Source organism: Astatotilapia calliptera, chromosome 23 (assembly GCF_900246225.1).
Source record: "Astatotilapia calliptera chromosome 23, fAstCal1.2, whole genome shotgun sequence".
In the NCBI taxonomy this organism is placed as follows: domain Eukaryota; kingdom Metazoa; phylum Chordata; class Actinopteri; order Cichliformes; family Cichlidae; genus Astatotilapia; species Astatotilapia calliptera.
The window spans coordinates 38,305,885-38,332,920 of NC_039323.1; the positions used below are offsets into that span (position 1 = coordinate 38,305,885).

General features: G+C 40.8%; 3 protein-coding genes across 9 annotated transcripts in view; 2 read left to right on the forward strand and 1 right to left on the reverse strand.

Annotated features, from left to right (window-relative positions):
• Positions 1-61: 61 nt before the first annotated feature.
• fastkd2 (FAST kinase domains 2) lies at positions 62-10,144 on the forward strand. The gene is made up of 12 exons (XM_026157676.1): positions 62-248; positions 464-1,113; positions 1,211-1,314; positions 1,414-1,522; positions 1,741-1,864; positions 3,216-3,355; positions 3,476-3,648; positions 3,929-4,086; positions 4,161-4,397; positions 7,604-7,700; positions 9,204-9,318; positions 9,719-10,144. The coding sequence occupies exons 2-12, from the start codon at positions 493-495 to the stop codon at positions 9,842-9,844; spliced, it is 2,004 nt and encodes a 667-aa protein (XP_026013461.1). The 5' UTR covers positions 62-248; positions 464-492; the 3' UTR covers positions 9,845-10,144.
• Positions 10,145-10,957: 813 nt separating this feature from the next.
• Positions 10,958-19,171, reverse strand: LOC113015625 (uncharacterized). Of its 4 annotated transcripts, XM_026157679.1 has the most exons (5): positions 17,905-19,171; positions 13,510-13,694; positions 12,402-12,701; positions 12,175-12,317; positions 10,958-11,282 (listed from the first exon to the last, which is right to left on the reverse strand). In XM_026157679.1, exons 2-5 carry the CDS (start codon positions 13,598-13,600, stop codon positions 11,172-11,174), a joined length of 645 nt encoding a protein of 214 aa, XP_026013464.1. In that variant the 5' UTR covers positions 13,601-13,694; positions 17,905-19,171; the 3' UTR covers positions 10,958-11,171. The 4 variants fall into 4 exon arrangements, with proteins under 4 accessions (XP_026013464.1, XP_026013466.1, XP_026013465.1 ...); XM_026157681.1 differs by lacking the exon at positions 17,905-19,171 and having other exon boundaries at positions 12,235-12,317; positions 13,510-13,812; XM_026157680.1 differs by lacking the exon at positions 17,905-19,171 and having other exon boundaries at positions 12,223-12,317; positions 13,510-13,812.
• The window catches only part of raph1b (Ras association (RalGDS/AF-6) and pleckstrin homology domains 1b), a 39,786-nt gene continuing 27,893 nt past the window's right edge, over positions 15,144-27,036 (forward strand). For 3 of the 4 annotated variants that reach the window (XM_026157670.1, XM_026157674.1, XM_026157675.1), the window contains exon 1: positions 15,144-15,466. The gene's annotated coding sequence lies outside the window, so the exon portion shown is untranslated. Of the gene's footprint in view, positions 15,467-15,520; positions 15,983-27,036 lie in introns of those variants that run through there. The other variant, XM_026157671.1, reaches the window with a different exon arrangement.

Genomic DNA, 27,036 nt, shown 5'->3' on the forward strand with positions numbered 1-27,036 from the left:
TTGTATATTTGCGGGGTTTTTTTCTACTATCGTGACAGTACATGTTGGGGGGGGGGGACGAATTATGGCGGTGCACACGGCGCCTACTAGCATGTGTGAGAAAACTTCAATGGACTGGCCTAGCACTGATGAACTCTGTGGTGTCATGTAGCTGTTTATCTCTTTGCTGAACTACGTTTCTCTCCGATTTTTCACGGTCTGGAAACTACAATGCGTCGCTTCGTTATACGTGTTTGTATGCGTCTAAGGTTAGCATCACTTAGCTAAAAGCAGCTAGTCAATGTTTTCATAACTTGGCAGTTTATTGACCTTGTTGACTTTGTAATTAAGCAACATTGGTAGCCACGCATAATTTAAGAGCATTTGTGGCTATGAATGTAAAGTGTCAAGCCATTTAATTTGTAAGAGCAGTGGTATTATTTCTAATTTATTTGGCTCTGTCTCTGTTTATTTTTTTCAATAGTTGCTAGCGCTCTGTGTTATTAAAGAACCATGTCTGTATGGGTGACAGAGGAGGTCATGAGACGGGGCCTGCGCTTTTGCAGCCGCGGATCTCTTTGGCAACAGCGCAACTTCCTGTTGTCTGCGCCAATCAAGGACTCGTGTTCTCCAGATAAACAGTTCTTCCACCTTTGGAGCCCAAGACAGAGTCAGACGTGGCTTTCTAGGAGTCCTGTCAGTTCAGTGAGGTTCTATTCACAGGGAGCCAATCATGGAGATGATCTGGAAGATGGGGAGCGTCTTCCCTCTCAACCTGCTGACACAGCATCAGCTGAGAGACAGAGGAAGTCTCCTTTCTTGGAGCTCCTGGAGAGCTGCGGCTCCCCGTCAGACGTGTTAGACCTCACCGGCAATTACTCGCCCACAGCCCGACAGGTCAGCCACTGCCTGACCCACATGTGGGCCACCACTAAGAAGATGACAGATGAGCAGCGCCGCTACGAGCTGCAGCTGATGTTTGAGCATCCCGCTTTTGACCAGCTGCTGCAGAGGGCCATGAAGACTCTGGTGCACATTCGCGACGAGGACGTGACTTACTCTCTCCTGAGTATGGTCAACCTGGGCGTTCCCCAACGTAGCCGAGTGGTCCAGACTTTTCTCCGAACCTGCCAGGTAGACGGTCCACGACCACATGCACAAATTATTCTTCATCTTGGTGATGTTTTTGTTTTTTCTGTGCACTCAAATGTGCCTTCTTGTTCACTAACAGGAGAAACTGAATGACTTTGATGAGAAGAGTCTATCCATCTTGGCCTCCAGCCTGGAGCAAATGGAGGATGGAGCCAATGTTCGTGCGCTCAAGGAGGGCATGAGGTATGAGATCATGGGAAGAAAAAAAAAGTCTAGCCTCAAAGATGCCTTGTATCATAAAGTCACGTGTTACATTGATTTTTCTTTTTTTGTGCGTCTTAGGCTGGTGGTGGAGGCCCGTCTTCCAGGCATAAAGAATGTAATGGCTCTCCAGACCATGATGCGTCTGCTGGGAAACGATGCCCCAAAGGACCTCAAATGGAAACTAGAGGTTAGTTTTGATCTCATTTGGCATTCTGTCTCGCTGTTTTTAAATATTCTCCACATTTATGACTGAGCCCTTGTGTGCAGCTGCCCTCAGCTGTGCTTTTTGCATGATATTTGCTTACCTGTGTAATGCACAGCTGAATTAACAGACAATTGTTCAAAAGTAGTTAATGTTTAAAAACTGCTGTTGCTGAATCTTTTCCGTGTCTGTGCTTCCTCCAGAAAAAGGCCTTATCTATGACAGACCACTTCAGCCTGCCCAACGCCCAATACATGATTTCCACTATGGCCACAATGGGCTTCTTCTCTAAGCCACTGCTGGATGTCTGCAGTAAAAAAATCACGGGTAAATCCTTCTCCACAAGAAAATAATGTCCAGACAGTGTCACCCTGCCCCAGCGTCTAGATGTTGTTGGTGGTGGGAATGAAGCAGATGGGGGCTTGGATGGGGTGTAGGTTACATTAGTGAGAGCCTGAAAGGTGAAGTGACAGAAGAGAACAAACAATTAAAGCACAGGAAACAGGGCGACTGGCCTACAGAAGGTGGACAAGAAAAACTGAACGAAGGATAAAGAATAGATTTGACCGCCTAGGAAAGCAGGCAGATAAGTGAATACAGGTCGTCTTTATTCAACTTAGCTTTTAATCTTTATTTACCTGTAATCAAATTTTCATACATGTTTGAGTGAGACTGAGGCAGGTGGAAAGGTGAAAATGCAAGGAGCTGAGGTAGTGAAGATAGATGAGTTTAAATACTTGTGGTCAGAAAGCAGCAATGGTTGAAAGGGAAGATTTATGAGACAGCAGTGAGACCTGCTATGATGCGTCTCTGACAAAAAGACAGACAGCTGACCTGAAAATGATAATATCTTCATTTGGAGTGATCAGAATGGACAGGGTTAGAAATGAGCACATCAGAGGGACAGCTCAGGCTGAGCAGTTTGGAGACAAAGATAGCTAGACAAGACTGAGATGATCTGGGCATGTGCAGAGGAGAAACAAAGGATGCTGACGATGGAGCTGCCAGACAGGAGACCATTGGCAAGATACATGTATGCAGTGAAGGAGGACACGCAGAGGGTTGTTGTGACACAGGAGGATGGTAGGGATAGAGTGAGACGGAGGCAGGTTATCTGCTGTGGTGGACTTTAAAAGGAGCTGATGTGAGAGAAGAAGAGCCGTGATCTACAATGAGATACACTGCTGTAGGCCAATTAAAAATAAAATGCTTAAATATGAGAGAAAGAAACCTGCACCAGTGCCTGGACCAACTTTACAATACAGAAGACGACGATGATGGATAAACCATCCTGCTGGTTTAAAGAAACATCATAAGATAAATTTCTACTCTCGGCCATTAAAGTCAGTGTTTGGAAATGCTTATTAAACAAAACACAGCATACACTGTGAGGCGTTTCAGATTTTCGACACTGTGTTGTAATTTAACACGAGTACTTCCAATACATGGGCAAAATTCTTGAAGTCAATATGTTTAAATAGAAAAATATATACCTTCACTTTCATTAACAGTGATGTCAAATCAGTCTTCATTTGAACCTGCTAATAACCAGAAATAGCTTGTAAATAGGTGATGATTGTGGAAATTACAAGAATTATATTTATTGTGGATTAATTAAAAAAGCGCCTTAAATTTAATTTAATGATTTTCCTTTTTCTACTCCCGACTTCTGTGTTAGAGAACATCCATGGTATCCCCTTCAACAGAATATTTAAATTGCTGCAGTCCTGTAGGGAGCTCCGCTACAGAGACGTTCATCTGCTCACCAGCATTTCGGACTATGTCGCTTCCTCACTGGACATTTGGACCAACAAACAGGTGACAACTATCCTCTGACCTGCCTTCTTGTCCAAATAGTAAATACGAGGTTTCAGGAGGAGGAACTAAAAACATCACACATGACATTTATTACTGCTCCACTTCTTTCTTTCTGTTTAGCTGCTTCTCTTTCTGTCTGTGTTCGAGAACCTCATCTTCTGCCCTGCTGCTCTGATGGATGCTTATGCTGACAAAGTGATCGCCAACCCTGACGTCCTAACACTTAAAGACCTGCTCTGTGTCCTCAAGGTGTACTCCTCTCTGAGCTACGATCTGCAGGACAGAAGACAACAGTACGTAAACCATTTGTCTCATCTAAATGTGTCCCTGTGGCTGTAGACATGGAGTAGAGGTTCAGGGAGAACAGTGTGCATGTTTATCCCACATCTGTCAACGCCGAGGCCGATCAGCGAACACAGACAGCAGCAGAAGTAGAACGCTAATAGGCTGATCACAGTTGAAAACAGGCACAGCTGTTAGTTTGCTGGTTTTTGAACTGTAAAATAAACACATTTTCCTCGTCTGAAACTGAATTACTGTTGCTTGTCTTTGTTGGGTTTCTTGCTGCTGCAGGTTTCTCGATAGTCTGAGCCGAGTCCTGATCTCCTATTTGCCCAAAATATCTGCGTTTGAGTTGTTGAAGGCCGTTTACTGCCTCTGTCTGTTGGGCCACTTCCCTTACGCACCACTGGAGCAGCTTCTGCAGAGCAGTGTGCTGGAAAAGCTTGCAGGTAAAACAGTTCACTTTGACTGCTCTTGTCTTACACCTGGGTTTGTGGTCTTCACCTGCTCCTTTTCTCCTCAGGTTCGAAGTTTCCAAAGAGCCAGGAGAGAATGTTTCAGACGATGGACGTGTGCCTGCGTGTTGACCATCCTCCTCTTCCTCAGCCCCTAACTGTTCCTGCATCAGTCCTGGGAGACCCCACCCCCAGCACTCCATCGGTCAACCCGAGGCTCTTGCTGGACTTGCAGAGTCTGCTGGAGGATCAGGTGCATATGATGCTACAGGAGGGGGTGATGGTGGAGAATTTGTACTTCATAGGTAAGAAAAATTTGAGAAAAGAATTTAAAAAATGAACATTTCAGCAGCATACTGGATACTTGAACTGTCTTGCTATAGAAAAGCTTTTCAAGTGAAGGCAGTTTTCTTATTATAACATATTGTATCCATAAAGGAAACTCAAAGTATTTGACATACTGTATTAAAATGTTGCGAAAAAGGCAAATGGAAATTTGATGGTGCAAAAAAATAAAACAAACAAACAAAAATTACAGGTAAGTCTAAAGTGGCAGTTTAATCTAAATGCAGACTTGCTTATTTTTCTTCTATACAGTTTAATCTTTCTAGAGCGGGATGTGAAACTCATTTTACATTGTGGGCCACTTGCAGCCCACTTTGATCCTAAGTAGTCCAGACCAGTGAAACTCCCCTTTTGTTGTTTGAATGAAGTGTAACTATGTTTAATCCCTAAAGAAGAAGTGCAATTTCAAATATACGTGTCAGCTGTTTTACACAATAAAAAAAAGTACTGCTGTAAAGAAAATCGGGCTTGAATTGTAATAAATAAATGTGATAACTAAAATTATGAACGTTTTTGTGAATTCAAAGCAGATAGCATTTCCGGCCTCTCTGCCTTGTGTTTGACACAATTTTTCAAAGTGTTTTTGTATGAAATGGTCACTTTTAGAGATATCATCTTTAGAAAAATCAATTTTTTCTTGAATATAATGGAACTGATGGGCTCAAAGGGCCATTATAAAAAAAGAAGGCCCAGTGTGATGGCTTGTACCCAGTTTGCTGTTCACTACATAAATTGGTTCCCATTTAAATTTAGATTCTGAATTAAAGCAACAATGTGTCTTTCCAGACAAAATGACCCATTAATGCAAATGATTCTACAGAGCTCATTGTGAGCACTTTACATAGAAACGTATTCATGCACCAGCCAGAAGAAACTTGCAGCTCAGCCAAGGAGGCTGTTAAAGCTGTTGTCCTGAACATTCTCCTGTTCAGCCCATTTCTGTTGCGCTTTTTTCAAGTTTCATTGTTTTTTGTTTTTCCTTTTTTCTCCTTGTTTCTGTAGTTTTTTCCATTTCAACTGGGTTTTATTCAACTTCCATTATTGTTTTTCAATATTTCCATTGTGTCTTTTTAACTTTTGTTCTGTTCTTTCTACTTGCGTTGGGTCTTATTCAACCTCTGTTAGTTTTATTCAACTTATTTTCATTTTTGCTATTTTCATTGTTTTTTTTTTATTCAAGTTCTCTTGATTTTTTCCTATTTATATTATTTTTTTAACTTTCATTCTATTCTTCAGACTTCCATTGTGTTCTTTTCAACCTGTTTGTTTTTATTCTATCTATATTGTGTTTATCCTGTTACTATTGTGTTCTGTTCAACTTGTTGTTTTTATTTCCATTTCCCTTGCATTTTGTTTAACTTGTTTTTTTATTGCCATAGTGTTGTTTTTTCTATTTCTGTTGTGCCTTTTATACTTTTGCTGTTTCATTAAGCTTTCATTGTTTTGTTTTGTTTTTCTACTTCCATTAAATTCTGTTCTGTTTTTCTTATTTCTATTCTGTTTTATTCAACTTTCATTGTATTTTTCTACTTACGTTAGGATTTTCTTTCCACAATTCAATTGTGGGGTCTTCCCTCTATTTTCATTGTTTTTGTCAACTTCAGTTATATTTTTTCCTACTTTTGTTGTGTTTTTCTAATTGACATTCTCAATTTTTTAAATTTGCTCGTTTTTTCTTATTTATGTAGTTTTTTCCTATTTGTATTTGACTTGTGTTATTTTTTTTTCCTTAATTCTGTTGTTTGTTTTTCTATTTCTGTAGTGTTTTCTTATTTCCAATCAGTTTTATGATTTTTTTTTTTCTACTATGTTTTATTCAAAATCCATTGTTTTTGTGTTTTTTGTTATTATCTTTTGGGGGGGGTACTCTTGTCACTTTCCGTTGTGTGTGTGTGTGTGTGTGTGTGTGTTTAACTTGTTTTTGTTTCAGTTTCTGTTATGTGTTATTGAACTTTTGCTTTTTTCTATTTCCATTGTGTTTTGTTCAACATTGTTTTTCAGGTTTTGGTTAAAGGATGTTTGACCTCTCAGGGCCACCGCAGAGCTCAGCCGTGAACTATGTTAACATCTTGTCAGAGAATAGAGTTTTGTTTTAAGACAAATTTTGACCTGCCCCATGTTTTTTTGCTTATGCTGTGTTTTATTAGTCTTTTACTGTTTTCTTTTTTACTTCAGTCAACTTTTTTTTATTGTTTTGTCTAACTTCTGTTCTGTTTTTATTCAACTTTCATTGTGGGGTTTTTATTTTAAAATTTTGTTTTGTTCAACCTCTGTTCTTTTTTTCTTATTTATTTGTAACTTCTGTTGTTTTTATTTCTGTTGTGTTTTTTCCATCTTTCATTGTTATGTTGAGCCATGATGGTTTCTTAAAAAGCTAAATGTTCAGAATGAGAGCGATCATACAGAAAAGAATTGCAACTTGAAAATGCTCGCAACAAGGATAGGAGACATTTCTTCTTGAGTCATTACTGCTGTCACTTTAAATCAGATTTTACAGAGTAAGTGGCAGAAAGAAACGAGGAAAGTCATAAAACCCTGAGTTTAAATGGGAGCTGATTTCAGTAGATGGCAGCATAATGGCAAAAACCCATTAGATCATGTCAAGTTTGATGTTAGTGCACCACCAGCTAAGCATTTCCTGCTGATCTAAGAGCCTCGGTAGGCTTTCATTTCATAAATGAGACATTTATAGACGAACAGAAGGCCTTAAATTAACTTCTGTGTGTAAGTGGAAGCCAGTGAAACACAAGAACTGGAGTAAAGTTTGACAGAAAAAGGATCCAAACCTTTGAGCAGATGAAATTAAGCAAGACAGAAAAACACTGGCTCTTAAAAACGACAGTATGTGGTCTCCTCAGGGCCCAAATTCTTGCAGGTTGTCATTAAAGAAGTGTTTGAAGCAAAACAGTGAGAAACATATTTACAAAGTCTGGGACAGAACTGTGTGGCAGAATCCACAAATTCAAAATTCTCTTAAATGTAAAAAACAAAACTAAGAAAACTATTCAATTTGAAAATTTCAGTATCTGACATGTTGGGGTTTTTTTTTTTTTCCATCAGACATAAAGCCCTGACTTTTTTGTCACAACCAGCTTCTCTATATTCTCGGTTTAACCTGCTTTTGAAACTGTGATGATAGCAAACGTCTGTGTCTGCTGTCTCCCAGATGCTGCTGTAACCAAACCTACGCCAAACCAAACCTCTGTGTGTGAAGCACGCAGCGGTGGAGGGGAAGGGTGTTCTCCAGCAGAGAGCAGTGAGCGGTAAGATATCAGCATGAACTTGCTGCTGACAGCATCACTGCATGCATGTCTCGAACGCACGTAAAGTCGTGTTTAAGTTCCTCATATTGTTCTTGATTTAATTGTGCTTATGCAACATTTTTTGAAATGAAGGTAGTTGAAGAGGATGTTGGGACTTTTCTGTTCCTCCAGTGTCGGGCACTGATGTAACTATATTGCGTGATTGGTAATATCTGACTGAGCTTGCAGCAAAGCACCATGAATCTCGTTTTCAAACTAAGACAAGCATGTAAAGACCTCATTCAGGCACGCAAAAGCAGCCTTTGAAAGCAAACACATCAAGCAGGAGTGCATGCTTTTTTGCTCTCTTTGAACACCGTTATGTATTACAGGCGATACTTTACCGCCTCTTTTAAACATATTTCCATTCTTGGCTTTCAGGCACTTCTTTGCAATAAGCAGCTGAAACTGAAAAATATGTGTTGTGGAAAACTTCACCTTCTTAAATTGGACACGTTGTTGGAAAAATGTGTGCAACTACTGTATTCAACATTTTTTACATGGACTACAGACTTTCCTAAAATTGCATGTGTTCAATCATGTAGGATACATGTAGATTAATATTAATATTTTTATTAAAACTTGAAGTTTGAAACTTGAAGTTTAACTTTGCATTGACATTTTTTGTGTTTTTGATATTTTTATGCCCATCTGAGCTTTTTTTTTTTTTTTTTTAATGTCCACTTTCTTTATGGTGATGCATGTTTTAATGTCTATTTTTGTTTAGCCCTAAAGGGGGGGGGGGGGAATATTATATTACTATAATATTCTTCATATTATAGTAAAATGTGCAGAATAAGTTTTCTATCATCTTTTTTTCCACTGTGTTGCTGCAGCCAAAACCTTCTTCCAGTAAAACAGCACAGCTAAAAATAAATTTGTCAAAAGACAGACAACCTCAATATTGTCCAAAAATAAATAAATAGAAATAAACATAAAAATGTATATAATGAGGGGTTTTACAGGTAGAAGTCTAAGAAATGCATATAGGTTTTTTGGTACAATGTAAAGGTTATGTGTTTCTGCTGACATAATCGATGTTACTGAAAGTATCAGAGCGTAATCAGAACTATCCATCTGTTATTTATTTCCATACAGCACAGGCGCGTTCATTTATTGGAACTGAGTCAAACTACTGATTAAAAATGAATCAGCTCTTTTAAATTCTGCTTCGTTGAAATTTTTTGTCTGGACTTTACTGACTAAATAAACCATCTGTAAAGTAATTAAAGGAAAAAATAGATGTCAACATCAATGAAAAGTAAAATCCTAATATCAGATTCATGCTGAGTAAAGCAGATAAAGTCAGAAAGAACACATTGATTTTCATCAGTGACAATAAACCCACAATCTTCTCCATCTGTCAGTTTTCAGATTTTTGTCTCCCAGTAATTTTATTCAAATTTTGACCTTTTTTTTTTTTCTTTTTGGTAAAGCTTACAAATCATTCTCTTTATTTCCCAGAATTGCAGTAATGTATGCACCGCAATCTGGTTTTTGTTACGGCACGTCCAATCCCCGTGGTCCGCTGGCTGTGAAGATTCGCCATCTGAAGATCCTGGGATATAACTCTGTCCTGGTGAGACTTTGGCACCTTCAGAAAATAATGTCGCACTCACATTTTTGCACAATCTCTGCTTATTTCACTTCTAAACCTTTTTGCAGCTCATGACTAATGCCTGTGTTTACATATCCAAATCTAACGGATACGTTAGATTTGGATATGTGGTTTAAAAAGCAGAACATTGCTAATGTATGGCTGCACTGCATTACCTGTTTATTAGAATTCAGGTCTCTTATATCCTATACTTGTATCATATGTTTAAACTACTAAAATTAAGAAGAGAAACTCAAATATTATGTCTTCAGATTTGCTCCCTGTAGATTTTAATGGTAGGTTATTCTCTCTTGATTGTAGTGCAAGTATTGGAAGAAGTATCAGAGTGGATGATTTACATGATCCTAATCCTATTTTCCAGGTAACGGAGCAGGACCTGCAGTCTGTATCCGAGGAAGCAAGGATAGATTTCCTCAGGGAACGGATTTTTCCACAACACCACAGACCCGAAACACAGCCTGATGAAAAGGAGCACCTGCGATCTTAGAGCCAGATGTCAGCGTTAAATGGAAGGAAAGAGGCTAATCCTCATGATGACAGACAGGTTTTGTGGTAGTATTTAAGAAGGAGAAAATATATGAAACTTTTTAAAATGACTGTTTAGCTTTGGATGCATTTAGCTAAAGAAAGATGAGGGACACGTGAAGAGCAAATACACACTTTGAACGGTCGTTCAAAATTAAGAGTAAAACTCTTTTGTGTCCATTAGTAGATTGTTTCATCTGTGCGCACATAGTAGGACATCATTTTGTTTTGTTTTTTTTTAATTAAAAAGATGCTGAAAAGAGTTAAAAGTGATTCTCTGGTTGCATGAAAGTAACTTTGCAGATTTCAGATAAGTTTTTACTGAAAACCTGAACTTTTCTGTGCTTACGCCTCCAGTTTTTTTTTAAAGGGTGCCCTTCTTCATAGGAGAATTGAGTGTGTGGGAGGTAAAAAAAAATCTTTTATAGTCAGCATTCGTTTTTAATCATTGCTTAAAGCCCTAAAAATTGTTTCAAGGCCTAACAGAAACTATGTCTATCTCGCTCATGCTTGCGGTAGCTGTTGCGTAAAACCCTGCTACTGAATAAAACCAGTGAAACCCGGTGCGAGCGCCTGCAGTGACTGCACAGAAAGTGCAAGGTGAGCAAGGTAAAGGTGGCGTCCCTTTGAAGCTGCTACATCTGCAGAGTGCACGACGGGTAAAAAAAAAGGAAAAACTAAGAGCGAGGAAGGCAGGAAATTGTGCACGTTGTTATTGTTTCAAGTAACTGGCTTTCATCAGCTCCAGCGATATCAGCTCTTTGAGAGAGATGTAAGAGCTCGCTGAAGTGAAAGAGAAGTCAAACACTTTAATAACAGCTCGCATGACATTTAGATTCTTGATGCTGCGGTTTTGTGAGTTCTCTTTAACAGATTGAGCGTCCATACTGTAGCACATTCATTTATGCTTCAAATGTGGTTAAGTCCCCTCAATCAGACACCACCTTCTGTTTCGACCACAAAGATAGGGGTTCCCAATTACATGTATGTGTGTGTGTGTGTGAGAAAAAGAGACAGGCAGACTTAGTAACTGAAACAGGAAGTGAGCAAAACCAGAAACCCAGAGTGTGTGTGTGTTGTTGTTTTTTTAGTTTTAATACAGCCATTGCTTTAAAGAAAAATGCTACTTTTGCTGTGTAGGTACAGATTTACTACAGTGTTGACAACGAAATATGAAAACACAAAAAACAAACCTCACAATTATGTGTTTGACAAAAATAAGCTACAGCGAGGACAGCCTGAATGTTTAGGTCTAAACTAAAGCTGTGCAAAATGATCCGATGAAGTCATTAGAAGTGTCTTTGTATATTCTGAAGACCTTTTTTCTTCTTGCGGTCCCTGGGCGCTCTGGGTTTTGTGTTCATGTAGTCACTCTGGTTTTCTGTGTTCTTCAACTTGAGCTGCAAGACACGTGAAGAGAGATGAGCAACTGTCTCAGAGACGGAAAGGGAAACGAATGTCATACCATGTTAATGGAGAACACCTTCAATTTGAACATTTTAAACGAAACAAAATCTTCTTCATACTATGCAGGGGGGGAGGGTTGTGCCTTTTTTCCTAAAATCTGACAAAAAGTAGTCGATTCTAAAATGTACAAAGGGGTTAGGATTTGTCTATTGGCTGTATAGAAATGTGTAAAACTAACAAGAACACAACAAAATGTTTCTCTTACAGTTGATAAAAGACGATAAATGTTGAACATTAAATAAATATGCCAAGGTTAGCAGACCGTATCGGCCCTAACAAGGCGTTGCCACAGTGAAAAGCTCTGCGTATTTGATTTGGCAGAATTTTATGATTGATATCTTTCCTGACCCAAATACCGAGGGATTTGGTTCTCCTCCCAGTCTTTTGTGTGTTAGGTGAATATAACACACATGCATCTGCCGTTGTAGATACATCAAAATCAATGTATTTTTTTTTCTCTGACACAAAAAAATCTACTTGTTTTTGTCTCTTTAAAACAAACACTTATGAAATAGTCATTTAGAAATAGTGTTACATGATAGTTCATCCCCTGCAACACCTGCAGCACTGTCTGCAGCACATGTAGCAGAGTAGCATCGGAGCAAATTCAAATGGGTCGTCAGTGTTTGTGCGTGGCAGACTAGCAAACCTCAATGTTTCCTTGTTTTGGCGTTGCTGTTGTGTATATTTACATGTAAAGAAAGTACATTTTCACTCATAAACTTGCAGTATTGGCCAGGCTTCAGTAAACATTAAGATAATTTGCTACAAACGACTGTTTTGAGCTCTATTTTTTCTCTTCCTTGTGGATCAAGGATATCTTACCCAGTTACACATTGCAATGATGCTGACTGTTACACCGTAGATACTGACAATTGCAATCACCATTATCCAAATCCATTCTTGGCTTGTGTTTGGTGCGTCTCCTGTGGGATTGCATGGGGGTTTTGGGCACTGGTGAGGGAATTCTGCAAGAAGCATATTCAGGAAGTGTTTAGTGTACTGCACTATGAATTACAGACTGTTTAAAACCTTTTTTAGGACTCTTTTACCTATTACGAGCACAGGATCACCATAGTCTTTCGTAAGAGGAGGAGGGTACGCCCTTGTGATGTTGCATCTGTACAGTCCTCTGATATTGTGTCCTAATTTGACTGTGAAAAACCAATGTGATCCATTTGTGTGCAGTTCCCCAGCATCCCACTTCATCCCAGTGCAATTCTGTTTGCATGTATGGCTGTAAATCATGTCTTTATCTTTCAGAAGGTAAAACGAAATTTCTTCATCCTTGGGCAGTATCAACGGGCACGTTACAGTCACGTTGTCATTTGAAGAGTCATGAAGCGTCAATCCTGGAGAGACAATTGTGAGAATTTGTGTGATCATAAATGCCTATTACACGTGGCATGTTATACTTTAAAAAAAAAAATCATTTGTTTGCTTTTTTTTTTCCAAAAGTTAACTTCATCTAAGGCTTGGAAAAGTACCGCCAGTAACCAGCACCAAACGCTTGGCAGAGGCTTCATAGAGCCAGAGCTCCTGCAAAGATTCAGACATTTGCATTTAATTCCCCTTACTGAAATTCAGGCTTTGAAACCAGTCATTTCAGAGCAGCTCCTCCCCCGCATGGAATTTGTTTGATATCAGCACATTTACCTCTTTCGGCCAAACTCACATTTCACATGAAAAACAAGATGTGTGATACAAATGGCAGACTTGAGTCAGACGTACATTTAGCACTGTAACACATGAACCACATGCAGTTTTGGTGACGTATCCATCTGTTGCATGGATATATGTTGAAACACACGCTTTCTGAACTACGGCATTTGTCGATTTAAGGACGATCTCGGGCGCCACACGGATAAATGTGTGTTGTTTTTAAATTTAACCCCTATGTGTTTTATGTGTCTTAACCACAAAACAAAACAAACTCGAGAGCGGCTGAAATCTCAAGCCAGGATATGTACTTACACAACTGATGTAGTTCAGCAATCTAAAGGCATTAAATACTCAAGTACTACTGCAGTACTCAGAGTTTGAACCTCAGTGTTTACAAATGAAAACAAGCAATTTTGTTGTCCCTACGTATGCACAGATCAACCTGCAATAATTAATAATAATAATGCTCATGGTGTAATCATAATAAAGTCCGCTTACCGCTCCAATCACAGTTGGAGTCACTTTGATCCTGAGTACCATACGATGACTTGCAAACCAGAAGGCACATGAACATCCATGAAATCCTCATTTTCTGCAGCAAGAGCGGGAATTTGCCTCCAGTAGAATGATGCCCCCAAGGCTTCCCCTCATCACCTAAAACCTCCGAGCTCCTCCAAGCGAACCTGCACAAAAAAAAATCTGATCCGTTACTCCGATAACATCACGCACGTGTTCTTTTGACTGCAATGCCTTCGATCCTCTCTGCTTCTGACTAAAAACACTCCCACACAGTGCAGCAGTGACTGAGGCTCACAAACACACCCTCTCTTGACAGAAAACATCCTGTGGCGAAAAAAAGAAAAAAAAACCTGCCTCCTCCACTGAAGTTTCTGCTGTTTCCCAGTTTGTGACCTTTTATGCCATCAGCGTGCTTAACTTTAGTCTTGTTGGTCGTGTAGAGCGAGCTAAACTCAGGTTTTGTGTTTTAAACAATAACATGGAACGGGTGTTAACATTATCCTACTACAGTTCAGATTTTAGTAAGACTTGTGCTGCTCCTCTTGTGAAGGCGGAGCGTTCAATGGTGCGATGACCTTGTTTCACCTGAGAAAATTTACTGAACAGGATTTTTTTTTTAATTAAAATGCACTGGCAGGTACTGAAGTGGTTCGTGTGAGAGCCAAAGTGTGATTACAGGAAAGGCTGACTGGCAGAGAAAAAGGCACTTAGGAGAAGTCTGTACACTGTATGAGTCACAGTCTGTGTATGGCACAGTCAGTGACACAGTTACTGTTTTAAGGAGGGAAAAAACGTGTGAATGTGCTGTGCCATACAGGTTTCTTGTCAGTACATTGTAACTGTTTCCTAAAAGGGATTACCAAGACCTGAGATTCATTTTTTTTTAAAAAGCCGCACATCCACAGAAGCTGTAATTTGGGTGCAATGTATTCTCTTGTCCACTAGATGGCCACATAACATTTAAATCCGACCCCAATCTTCTTCCAGCGTAACAGGTTATGGGAAATAGTTATTAAGTTGCTTTTCTTTTTGTATATGCAGATAAGCATAGCTTCTAGGCATTAATAGGCGTTAATGGCACAATGGTAACTATTTATTTTGTTTGACAATATTCACATGAATTAGGAATTTTAACTCAAAAGATGACTGAGAGGCTGGAAGGGTGGACGGATTGGGAATGTAATACATCCATATGGATAAAAATAATCCCCTAATCTGGAACATGCCCCCTATGTCTGATGGTGGTGGTCGTGGCGGCTTTAGGTGGGTACAATTAAATCGGTGCATTGTGGCCGCCTCAGACTTTTAGATGTTTCACCTGAATTTCTCTTCAGACGCACTGAAAAGCGTAATTATTATTTATTATTATTATTATTATTATTATTTAATAGCTCTTGAATGCTGATGTTGCCTTTACAATCTGTAAATAATAATACTTTAGTGACCGACCCTAGAAAAGCAAAACTGTATAGCCTGTCATTTTTATTTATTTATTTTTAATTTAGGGGCAAATGATAACTTTATATTGAAGAATTAAGCATAAAACCATGCTTATTGGCCAAACAGAGGAGCTTATCGTGTCTCCTTTCGTCTGCCTTTTAGCTATGCCATTCCTCGTCATCTCTAATCCACAATATTCCCGGTAGATCCTGAAGGCAACGCTGGATCCTGGGCTGGACAGGAAACGACGGAGACGCGCAGCGTGTCTCCGGCTGAGAAGAATGGAAAAAGGGGATAGAGTAGTGGACTCTGTGTGTTCGTGTAGACGAGGGCAACGCGTGGAAAAAAAGATGAGGATAATGGGCGGAATTTAAATAGATTTTATTTAAAAATAGATAAATACACATATCAGGAGTTTCCCCTCTCGCTGTGGACGTTTACTCCCATTGGAGCGCAGACCAGAGGAGAGGAGCCTCTTTGTGAATCCTGTTTCACTGTAAGTGGATTTTTTTCCCCACCTCACTACTCTGGCATTTTAAAAATGATATCCCCCTCCCCTTCCTTCACTTCTAACTTATTAACTTATACAGAGAAAATGTCAACCATGGTAGGGAATAAAAAAAACCTAAATGTCAGTTAATGTTTCCAGCCCATCCTAGACTGTATCCTCGGGGAAAGGGAACGGACGCACTTCTTTAAAAGATGAACCGCTAGATATTGGGAAAGAAGACATTCACTTGTGAATGCGTCGTTAGCTGTTTGTTAAAGTGTTTGTTGTGGTAGGGCGTTTGTTTGAATGGGAGGGGGGAGGTTTGTGTGCCCCCCCCTTTATGCGGCCATTGAACGCTGCTTTTCTTGGGGAGGAAGGGTGTGCGGCGTTTGCGCCGACTGGGAAAAGAGCCGCATTTTTTTTTTTTTTTAAATGGGAGTGCCAGCTGAACACGAGCCCGTTACTGGTGTGATGTTTTGTTGCCAAAGCTGAACCCTGCGCCTCTGTCGTGGACGTCTACAGGTATTTCCAGCCTCATTTTCATCCTCTGCCTTCAGCTGAACAGAAAGATGTGTGGCTAGTCTCCACCCTGTTTAGCGGGGAGGAGGCTACAATGGCCGACGGTATTGTCGCGCTAATGTTTTTATCTTCTTTTTTTTTCCCCTAATGAAATACGATAGTTTACCTAAAACCAGGTAAAATGAGGGGGAGAGGTGTGTTATTGTTGCTGGTTTCAGCCCATTGTCGCCTGCCTCCCCACTGCAGCTCATGGGCACAGCTTTAATTCCCTTTGTTGGGTGACGCCGCCGGCAGCAGATTGGATAAAACATGCAGCCAGTTTGACCAGTGGCTATCGCCAGTTTTATGCTAGCATCCACCTTAGCTAGTGGACACCTTGGTGTGTGGGTGGGGGGATGAAGGGGGAAAAAAAACTAGCGCTGTTCGTGGAGTCTTAGTTGAAGTCTGTGGGAAAAGTTAGAGCTCAGACACATGTTGTGCTTACACTAATTTAGCTTCATAACAAGCCTTTTCGCACGCATGGCTTTGAATTTTTACTCTTACAATTAGCTTGCAGCCAGATGCTAATAGTGCAAAGATAATGAACCGTTGACTGGGAAGGTTCAAAGGTCATTGGCAGAGGCTGGCTGGCAGACGTATGCCTTTTTCTTTTAAAATAAAAAAAAAAAAAAGCATGTTACCAAAGCCAATTGAGGACAGCTTTTTTCCCTTGTTTTTTTCTGAACACACAACAAAAACAAGCAGCATTTTTCTTTTCCAAAATGAGCCACTAAAGCAGCCCCCCGACAGTCTTTATTCCCCACAGTGGCTTTATAATAGACCGTTTGTGTCCTTAAGGCACGCCTGATTTGCATCCACAAAGCACTAGACTGGAAGTACTATTATTCCGGGCATTGAGACAGTGCAGCAACAATGCAGGCCGTTTGCTTACAGTGCAGTCAATGAGTTGAAAATAACTACTGGACTTCTGGTTTCTCGCTGTCAGGCACATACATGCCTTTAAGGATGGGGATTTTTGGCAGCAGACCAGAGTCAAATTTCACTCCCTTGTCATGTCAGTGACACAAAAGCAGTCCTGAAATGAATGATGTCCAAAACACATCTGGAAAACCCAGCATATTCCTTTGGGCAGTTCAACTGAGGCTCTGTTTCCTGTTATGAATGTGCTTCTGGAGTACTTAATTATCAGCTGGTTATGTAAAATGGAAGGCCCAAAAGATATTTGTTCTGTTGTTTTGGATGTTTTGGGTGGCCAGCCACATTTTTTTTTATAGCTGCAGCAAAAAACATACACAACCTGTTTAATTCAGTGTTATTATTCATGTCAAAGTCATAACTATAAACAAAAGGAGGTGTTCTAACACAAAGGCTTGTGTCAAGAGAAAATTAATGCAGACTTTCATGTTGTACTATGAGATGGTAAACTTGCTTCCAAAGCCACAGTGTATTGGCAGTATGGCATACTGCTTAGTAATAAAAAAAAACCCCACCAGTTGTGGATTAAATTTTAAACCATGTTTTAAGGTACTGTGTCATTTTACTATCCTTGTTTTAAAGCATTTTTTTTTCTTTAACTGCAGTGCAAGCTGTCTTTTTGGAGAAAAACAGGACATAGTGAGAGAGAAGGTTATATTTTAGAAAAACCATCAGCTTCCAACAAAAATATAGAACATAAAACACGTTTTCCTATTGGTCCATGCTGTCTTGCTTTGCCAAAGATGAAGGAGGGGGGGGAAACCTCTTATGTTTTTCCCCTGCTGTCCCTCTGCTGCTTTTCAGCCTTTTTTATTTTTTGCTTGATTTCCCCAGGATATAGTTGATTAGATGGGAATAACAGTTGTCAAAGAAAATTCAGGCTTGAGGATTGATCTCCAGAGACGGGAAAGTTTTGAAAGCTATTCTTGGCGTGTATGTGTGTGTGTTACCATCTCTTGCATGCTCGTCCATTTGTCTGTCAGCACTTTTCTGGGTCTGTCGTGCAAGCTGCGACTCATCCATCCATCCACTCACCCGTGTCCCCGAGCAGGAAACTTCCCTGCACGAAAGCTCAAAGATGGTGTAAGTTTACCCAGGTTGTGTTACAGCCGCAGGTGTAAGTGGGTAATGGAGGGTCGGGCGGGGTGGATGCCACTTCAAACGTATCTTTCAGCTGACCCTGATGGAGAGCTGGAGGGGAAGACTGTAACCCGATGTAACCACGCCAGTAAGAGGCACCACTGCTCGGGTTGGACAGCCCAGAGTAAACTTGAAAAGGCCACCAGCTGCATCGGAGACTTGCCCAATGATCCCAGCAGGATGCCTTGTTGTGGGTGTGTTGCATTTGAGTGAATGCGCAGAAGGAGAAAGTGTGTAGGTCTCATTCCACTTGGGTGTGTCCCCCCTCCTTGTTGCAGGCACGTGGGCTTATCCTCTATAGGGCCTTGTTCTGGTAACATTTTGCTGACCTTTGGTGACAGCTGCCCCTTCCATTTACAGACAAAGACAAATGGCTAGCCAGCCTGTCTGCAGCCTGCAAACACTCTGCTGTTCCAGATAGCAAGAGGCTGTGCCTGTTAGCCTTTATATAAATGTAGAGACTTGTGTCAGTGCTTTCTTTGGCTGGAAATCAACTGAGATTCTGATCATATTTTCTTTTGTCGATTGTTTTTTATTCTCTTACATGGAAATTGATTACAAGGCCTTGCATGCTTTAAAACAAGCATAGACTCTTACTATCTCAAAGCTCCGCACTCAGCTGTTGTAGCCCACCTGTGCTACAGCAGCACATAGACAGTGCAGCCTGCTCCCTGTATGCTGTACTACTGATTGGAGGAGGCAGAAGGAGGGCATCAGCCTCTCCTCCTGCTCTCCTCTCGGGCAGTGCGTGGTCTTGGTCCTCGTTCGGCAGCTCAAGTGCACAGACAAAATACACAGCTATAATTGACCTACAGTCGTATCTCTTTTCCATGTTGGGTCTTATCTGTGCTAATGGATGAGTGCAGTATCACGAGTATGCATTTTTAGTACGGGTCAGTTCTGGTGGGATTTCAGCTCTTAAAGGAAAAGCGCACTCTGAGGCGCTGAAGCTCACGCTATATTCCATCAATCACAAGTCAAGGAAGCAGCAGCTTGATTTATCTAAACCGAACTTTGTATTTGAACTGACGATGCCTTTTCTCGGGAAACACTTGGACCCCTTCACTTATTGAAGGGGGAGGGGGCTTCAGTAAGTCATGATGTGTTTTGCTTTGTAACTGTCGATGTGTTTGGCAAGACTGTGGCTGTTCCTGAGGCCAAAGCATGTCAGCGTGTGATGTTGACGAGTTTGTTGTAAATCCTGCATCAGATCTTTTTTCTCAAATGTTTTTTAATCTATATGGCAGATTTTAGATTTTTGAAACCATTGTTATTTATAGCCAAGTGGGCAAAAAGGGTAAGTTTCCTGGGATTGTTAAAAAAAAGATTGCATTGCATTATTCGATAAGCAGGCAGATGCTTGCCAACTTTTGTTGTTTCAAAGGGCAAGTCACTGAGACCATGCTACTCTGGTTAGTCTATATAACTACTTAGTCTTTATGGTCACAGAGCCTCTTTCCTGACCTATTTCCGATATTTCATCTGCTCTGCTATGATACGTGTTTAGCCTTTTGTATCCTTCAGTCATTAATTGTCTCTTTGTTGTTGCCTCTTTTACTGTACAATTTGTTTAAGCAGCTTATGCAGCTATTAATCACTATGACTTTGACAATGGCAGGTGGCTGATTCTCACAGCTGGGTGGCTGGTGGCGACCCCGCCTCCCCTCTTAACTGTACTGCAGATGGTTTATTTCACTGCTTTGTTAACTTTACGTTGCATTGTGTAATGCATTTGGGGTGGAGCTTGTTTGATATTTTTCACATTCTGCAACCGATTGCAACTTGTGGTGATTAAATGGTTGCCCAGAGCTTGAGGGTGTTGGACACGTGTATTGCTGTATTATCAGAAACAAATTGCTTGTAATTGCCAACTTGACACAATTCAACGACAGACTGATATCAGATCCATCTTATGGCAACATTTATGGCAGGTTTTAGTGAGAGAAATTCATCTTATTGATTAAAACAGATATTGACAAAGTTTAACTTTGAGCACATATCTTGCAATTTAAAAAAGATAAGTCACAATATATCTTACTGCAATACTCTCTGCAAAATGCTGTCACAAATATATTGTATCGGGAGTGAAGTAGTGTGATAATATCGTATCGTAGGGTGATTCCAAAGGCCACAACAGTCACGGGACTGTTTGATGGATGAGATGGCTGGTCTGTGTGGATGGACAGCCTTTAGAAGTTCATAATGCCTCTTAGACAAGAAGACAACAAAAAATGCTTCAGACGAGCGGGAGTAGTATGAATACTGTGCAAAGTGCAGACTTGGAGTGACGTATGATCTGTCTGCCCTAAAAATTACATATGGAAGGAGAAGGTGGATTTATTTCCTACTCGGTGCATGTGAAAGCAATTCACAATTTTGCAAGTGAATTAAATTAAACAGTCAAATATCTTTTAGCAGCATGATTTCTAGCCTGGGATAAACATCAGCAGAGCCATTCAGTGTTTCCTCTCTGCTCCCCGTCTGATCAGAGTTCACTTGGTTCTCATGAAGCCGTGACAGCAGCGTGCGTGTCCTCGTGGTCACGTGCATGCAGGCTTGATGTGTTTGTTTGCATTCTAGCTGATAACTGTTCAGCATAGATGTGGTTTGAGAGGTTTGAAGCATCGCACGCAAATGCAAACAAATTTCATCTGCACTGTGTCCCTTCACCCAGCTGTGAAATGCCTTCCTTTTGGGCCTGAAATGTTTAGATTGCCTCTGTTTGGAGGAGCGCACGCCTGCTTGTACAGTTGCTTTCTAACCATCGACCTCCGGGTTACATACCAGGGAAATCCACTGAGGATCTGGGTTTATTTACCACTTTGAAAACACTAACAATATTGGCATTATAAGACTGTCAGAGAAAACCAAGGATGTAGTTACAGCAGATACAGTGTTCTTTCTTGGAGTCTCCTTTGGGAGGTAAAGGATGGCTTTGCATTGTGATGGAGTGTCAGATTTGTGTGTATGGTTACAGTGGCAGTTGTGGTATGTCTGAAGCATTGGGAAAAAAACAAAATCTTGCTGCAAATAGAAAATATATTCCAAACTCAGGCATGCACGTGATTTAATTTGTCATCCACTTGAGCTCCAAATAGTATTCTGCTCCAAACACACACACTGTTAAAATCTGATAAGTTGATTTCATATTAAAAGAAAATGCAAACTCGTTGCCTCAAAATTATTAAATAACAGCAACACCGCACACCCAAGGGAGACAGAGAGGCGGACAGTTGAGACCTTGTTGCTTAATGATGTTTTAGTATAAAAGAACGTACTTTGCATTTACCAGGGGGCATGCATCAAATAACATTTAACTTTATTTAAATACAGCCCTGAATCACTTAAATATCTTAATTGAATTGAAGTTTATTTATAGACCACTTTTCACAGACATGTACTCACAAAGTGCTGTAGAATTAAAATAATAATTTAGGAATAATAACATTAAAATGTAACAGAAAATCAGAATAGAGTTGATAGCAAAAAAAAAACTTAAATGCATGTAGATTGATATCAGATGAGCAAGTAAAATAGTTTCTGAGCTTTGTGACATCGCGTGTTATCCTGCTAGAAGCAGCTGTAAGAAGATGAATGCACTGTGGTAATAAAGGGATGGACTTGGTCAGCAGCAGCACTCAGGTAGGTTATGATGCTTAAATGATCCTCAGCTGCTACAGGGCCCCAAAATGTGTGAAAAAAAATATCCCCTACACCAACATACTGTCACCTTCAGCCTGAACTGTTGATACAAGCCAGGATGGATCCGTTGTTTATGCCAAATTCTGACCCTATCGTCTGAGTGTCTCTGTAGAAATCAACTCATTCAACCAGGCTACGTTTTATTTCATTGTCCAGTTTTGGTGAGCCTGTGTAAACTGTAGCCTCAGTTTCCTGCTCTTAGCTGACAAGAGTGGCACCCAGTGTGCTCTTCTGTTGCTTTAGCCCATCTGCTTCAAAGCTGAACACGTTGCGAGTTTAGACGCGCTTCTGCTTACCTTGATTATAGCAAGTGACATAAATTTTCAGCCAGAGAACTGGCACTCACTGGGTATTTGTTTTCAGTTTATGAAACATTCAGACTAGTCTGTCTGGCATCAACTGCTATGGTCAAACCCAGTTAAATTAACTTTCTTCCTCATTCTGTTGCAGAGTTTTAACTTCAGCAGGGCATCGTCACCATGTCCACATGCCTAAATGCATTCAGCTGCTACCATGTGATTGGCCAGTTATCTATTTGCATTAACAAGCAGTTGAACAGGTTTACCTGACAAAGTGGTTGCATAGACTTGGAAAGTATCACTATGAATAGCTTAATTAGTTTTTAGAAAGTTTTGCAATATTTACATTTGGTTTTAAGAGACCATAAACTCAGGTTTTCTTCTGTTCCTGTGACCCATACACCGCACGAGTACAAGAACAATGGGTTTATAATAATTGTGAACATTTGGTGGCCTGTTGCTAAGCTGAACTCTCACAAACACTAAAACCGCAGTACAAATCCTGAGAAATCAAAGTCTAAACACAACATAAATAACATCATGATTACAGCACTACTAAATTATAAATTTAAAGTTAAACATTAACAGACTCACAAGTCTCTGCTCTTGCAGAAGAGTTCTGTACAGTCAGGCAAAAGTTATTAAATGAAACATGTATTTACAGCTAAGCTGCTCAGTTTGTGGGCAAAATGTTCACATAGGCATTAGTTAAGTGGAACCCACTAGTTTATATTAAGTAAGGATATTGTTTACATTGCATACAGTAAAAGCAGAAACAGATGCACCCCTACATTATTGAAATGCTCCAACTCTTTCAAGTGTTTCTGTTCAAGCAGCAAACAAGCAGCGCAGCAAAAACTGGGGCTTAAAAGTCCTGCTTTACCATTAAATATGCACTGTAGCCTACTTTCCCTTCTCAGATGTTGTAGCTACACCCTCCTCCGTAATCATGAAAGTTACCCCAGCTCATGTCTTTTTAGTAAGTAACTACTCTCTGCAAGTGGTACTTACAAAAGGACTGGAAAGCAGCCTGTCCTTGTCTCATTGCCACAGGGCTCACCACACATCCCCGTGACACTTACTTCACAATTATACAGGCTGCCAAAAAGACTTTGGGAAGTCAAAGAAACACCTGTGAGGAAGAGAGTTGAAGGAGAGAAGTAGCATATGGAGGATGAAGACAGATGAGAGGGGTTCATGAGAACCTATAAAATATCAGTGGAGCTGATGTCATATGAAATACGACAGCCTGGAAACACTGAGGTCAGTCTTCCTATCCTCGCGTCCTTTGCCAATGTCTGGAAGTCACTTTTTCACAACGCTTGGCTTCAGTTTCTGCATTACTGTACCGACTGATCTTGGCAGGCTGTTCCATTTTTTCCTCTTTTTTTTTTTTTTTTTTTTTTTTTTTTTGTGCGTGTGTTAACATCAGGGTTCATGTAGGACACTGAAGGAATCTAGAGTTTCAGTTAGTAACTGCAGTGACCTACAGCTACAGCGCAGTGAGTGAAAACAGCCGTGCTCTGTGCGGTAAAAGTGGATTGACTCATTTTTCTGAGAGAATCCCCGGACGGTTAGTCAAACCTACAGGCTTAATCTCACAAAATAACGTGTGTGTGTGTGTGTGTGGGTGCTTGTGTGACTGCCTCTTGGCAAATCTCATTCACTAATACCCCGGCAGCTCAGCAAGGGAGCGCAAGCGCCTATTGACTGCATCTCTGGGTTAAGTTCGTGGCTGAGTAGCTTGCTAATCTCTCTCTGCTCCGTTGATCTTCACTCTCTAGAGAGTCCTGATTATTTTGACCCACGTGCCACACAGTCAACCATACTCGGTGTATGAGTCGAGAGCTGCCCCTGAGATTGTCACCGCAACATGCCTTTGGGGTGACAGGGAGGGTCACTGTCATGTTTGATTTGTCAGCTTCACCCCTCACTGCTTTTTGGTCATCCCCATCAAGAGATTATTCAGATGAAATGGTGTAAATAAGAAGTGAGATTTCAGGCTTTAAGCTGATCAGCTGTGATCAAGCTGTGCTAATGATGAAGTCTGAGAGCTCGACACACGGATTTGTTTGCACTTAAATGACAAGTGTGCAAAAACGTTTTGAAACAAAGAGACATTTTGATCCAGCTGTGCGCTAACACAAGAGGCATTTCATCATGTAATTCTGTATGTGTGTGAGTGTTACATTACATTTGCCAATAAACCCTGTCGGCAGCTAGCCAGCCGGTGGGACCTCCATCAGATCCCAGTGGCCATCGTGGGAACATTCCTGACGCAGCGTTATTCCATAATTCCCACCATGTGTGGTTTTTCCAGAGCCCAGTGCTCACTGCATGGGCCGTGGAGAATCCCACAGAGGAGAGGAGATCAGCTCCTTGTAATTGCAACCAGACTTGGCCGTGTGCGAGTGGGTATTGCTAAAGAAGCCTGTGAGTGATAGTAACCACTGGGAAAAGCTGCTAAGCAGGGCAGGTTGTGTTTCTAGCTTCAGTAGAGTCTTGGTGCCGTAATTTGAATAAGGATTTAGCTGTTTAAATAGAAAAAGTAAAATTAGGGACCCACATGGGTAGTATTTTAATATTAGAAAGCAGTCTTCCCAGTGCCCTGTACTGAGAGTAAAAGGGTGATATGAATAGAGTTTTGAAGGTAGTAAGAAGGTAATTTGAGGTTTTTGGGGGGTTTTTTCTTTCCCAGCCTCGGCTGACATAAAAGTTGTAATTTTAGTCCTGACCCACTGAGGAGGTCATGCTGGCCTCTGTGCAAGAAGGAAAGCAGCTACTTCTCAGAATTGCACTTGACTTGATCAATGCAATGCAGTTATACCATTACTAATGCCTTACCGGTGAGAATCGGCACTGGATCAAACCATGAAGGCAGCTGATTGATTGATCATCTGCCCTCACAAGAACGCTCGGGGTCCTTTGAGATCAGATGAAGGTGTGTATCTATTCTGCAACAGTTAAATTTTATACAGTAAATAAATTTTCCAGAAAATAGCTTGTCATCCAACCCACACGAATGAGTCTAATGCTTTAAAAAAAAAAAACAAAAAAAAAAAAACAAGTAATCTCTAGTTTGTATTGTGTCACCTTGACATTTTGTTTGTGAAGCTGAGGTTAGGTGAGTTGATAGGTCAGCGTGTGATTATATACCACTACAACCAGAGCAGATGGGGCCTGACTAGTGAGACACGCAGCAAATTCTGGATACCAATGCAATGTATTAATCTTATGTTAAAGTTAATGTTTTTACACTGGATAGCGTGCTGCTTTGAATGTAGTGGTGTTGTTTTGTCAACACCATTCGGCTGTTTAAATATGACACAAGTTTGCACGTAGTCCACCAAAACTTTGAACAGTCTGCTTCAGCTGTCTTTGTGTGTCAAAGTTTGCATGTCAGAGTCAGATTGTTGCTCATGCTGGAGTCACAGATTGTGGCTTTGATATAGTTACCATGAAGCGTAGTGCACATGTGTCATGCATTTATCCCTGCCCTCTAACTCATTCGCCCGCTTGCTCATTTCACCTACAACAATCTGAGTCTTTATTTCCTGCTGTGACATCATCACTCCATGCTCTCCGACTGCACTGCCCTTCTTCCCACTTCCTGGCCCGATAGGAAATGAGCCGCCCCAGAGGAGTGCTGCTAATCGGGGAAGTGTGGGTGGACAAGGACACACCTGTGTCCACCACACTGGACTCTGTGTTTCCCCTCAGTCTGGTGTTGAATGGGGCACCAAAGTAAAGCACATTAAAAAATAATGAAAGGAAAAAAAAAATCTGCTGATGTTGTTGACAGCGAGGCACAGAGCACCTTTTTGGGACAGTTGTGGGGGTTTTTTGTTTGGGTTTTTTTGTAGTGCCCAGTTAACAACTTGAGTTTCCAGTCAAAGGAAGACAGTGTTTGTTGGGGAGGTTTCTTTGTTTGCTTTTTTTAATACACTGGGTCCATAACGGCACACTTACCTGACCATTTTATACCTCTCATAGCAACATCTGTTTAAATGCGTGGTTCAACTCTACAACAACACTGTCTGTTCACATCAGAAAGACCCTCCTCTTCCTCCATACAGTGCATCTCCATCATAACTTGGTCATGTTTGTCTGTGCATGTGACGCAGGCCTGCCTTTGTTTTCAGCCGTGGAGCAGCTGCCCCACCAGCCGCCGTGCTGTTGTGACTGAAACAACTGTGTGTCCCCCCCCCTGCAGCTGCACAGGCCCGTGTGTCACTGCCGCACCTGTTCAATGGCCCTGTGTTGACTGAGTGATATCACATGTCGACTGTGTGCAAATTACACAGAAATGGTGGGGGGAGGGTGATCTGTAATTTGTAATGTTTTTTATTGTTTGTTTGTCTTTTTAAGATGCAAGTGTCAGTAATGCCGTGCATGTGCACAACGCACCCATGAGATCTTTCATCCCCTTTAACACGCTTCCCTTGTTACATGAAGTCTGTTTGCTGTGAAAACACACACACACACAGTTACACAGGTCAGGTTTTTTCCTCTTTCTGTTTTTGCTCCCGGGAGGGGCCTCATGCTGTGGCTCAACAACAGTTGGTGCGTAGAAAAATGAAGGAACAGCTGAGACCAGCGGGAATAGCCATAACATCAGCTGCCGGCCTCTCTTTTTCTCTCTCACACACACACACACACACACAGTAATGCACACCAATATACAGCATTTATATTTCCTGTCTTGCTCAGCATGTTCTAACCTTATACTACCATTATTTTTCATTGTCAGATTATGATTCAACATCTAGATTGATTTTTAGATCTTAAAAAAGGGGGATAAATGGGCTGGTGTGACTCAACGGTGTTGCGAATGAAATGGTTAAAGCCTAGTCAGCGTTGTCGCCGGTGACTGGTGAGTCACAGTCGGTGCACACCTAAGAGTTTTGACAAGGTTTCTACTCTGACTCACGCTGTGAAATG

Excerpts from the sequence above, each read along its gene's own strand:
- fastkd2 (XM_026157676.1), top strand. The coding sequence starts at position 493 with ATGTCTGTATGGGTGACAGAGGAGGTCATGAGACGGGGCCTGCGCTTT. Across the intron at positions 3,649-3,928 it reads CTGCAGGACAGAAGACAACA|GTTTCTCGATAGTCTGAGCC; the intron begins GTACGTAAACCA and ends TTGCTGCTGCAG. Across the intron at positions 9,319-9,718 it reads TGGGATATAACTCTGTCCTG|GTAACGGAGCAGGACCTGCA; the intron begins GTGAGACTTTGG and ends CCTATTTTCCAG.
- LOC113015625 (XM_026157679.1), bottom strand. The coding sequence starts at position 13,600 with ATGAGGATTTCATGGATGTTCATGTGCCTTCTGGTTTGCAAGTCATCG. Across the intron at positions 12,702-13,509 it reads CTCCAACTGTGATTGGAGCG|GATTGACGCTTCATGACTCT; the intron begins GTAAGCGGACTT and ends TTGTCTCTCCAG. Across the intron at positions 12,318-12,401 it reads TGATCCTGTGCTCGTAATAG|AATTCCCTCACCAGTGCCCA; the intron begins GTAAAAGAGTCC and ends TGCTTCTTGCAG.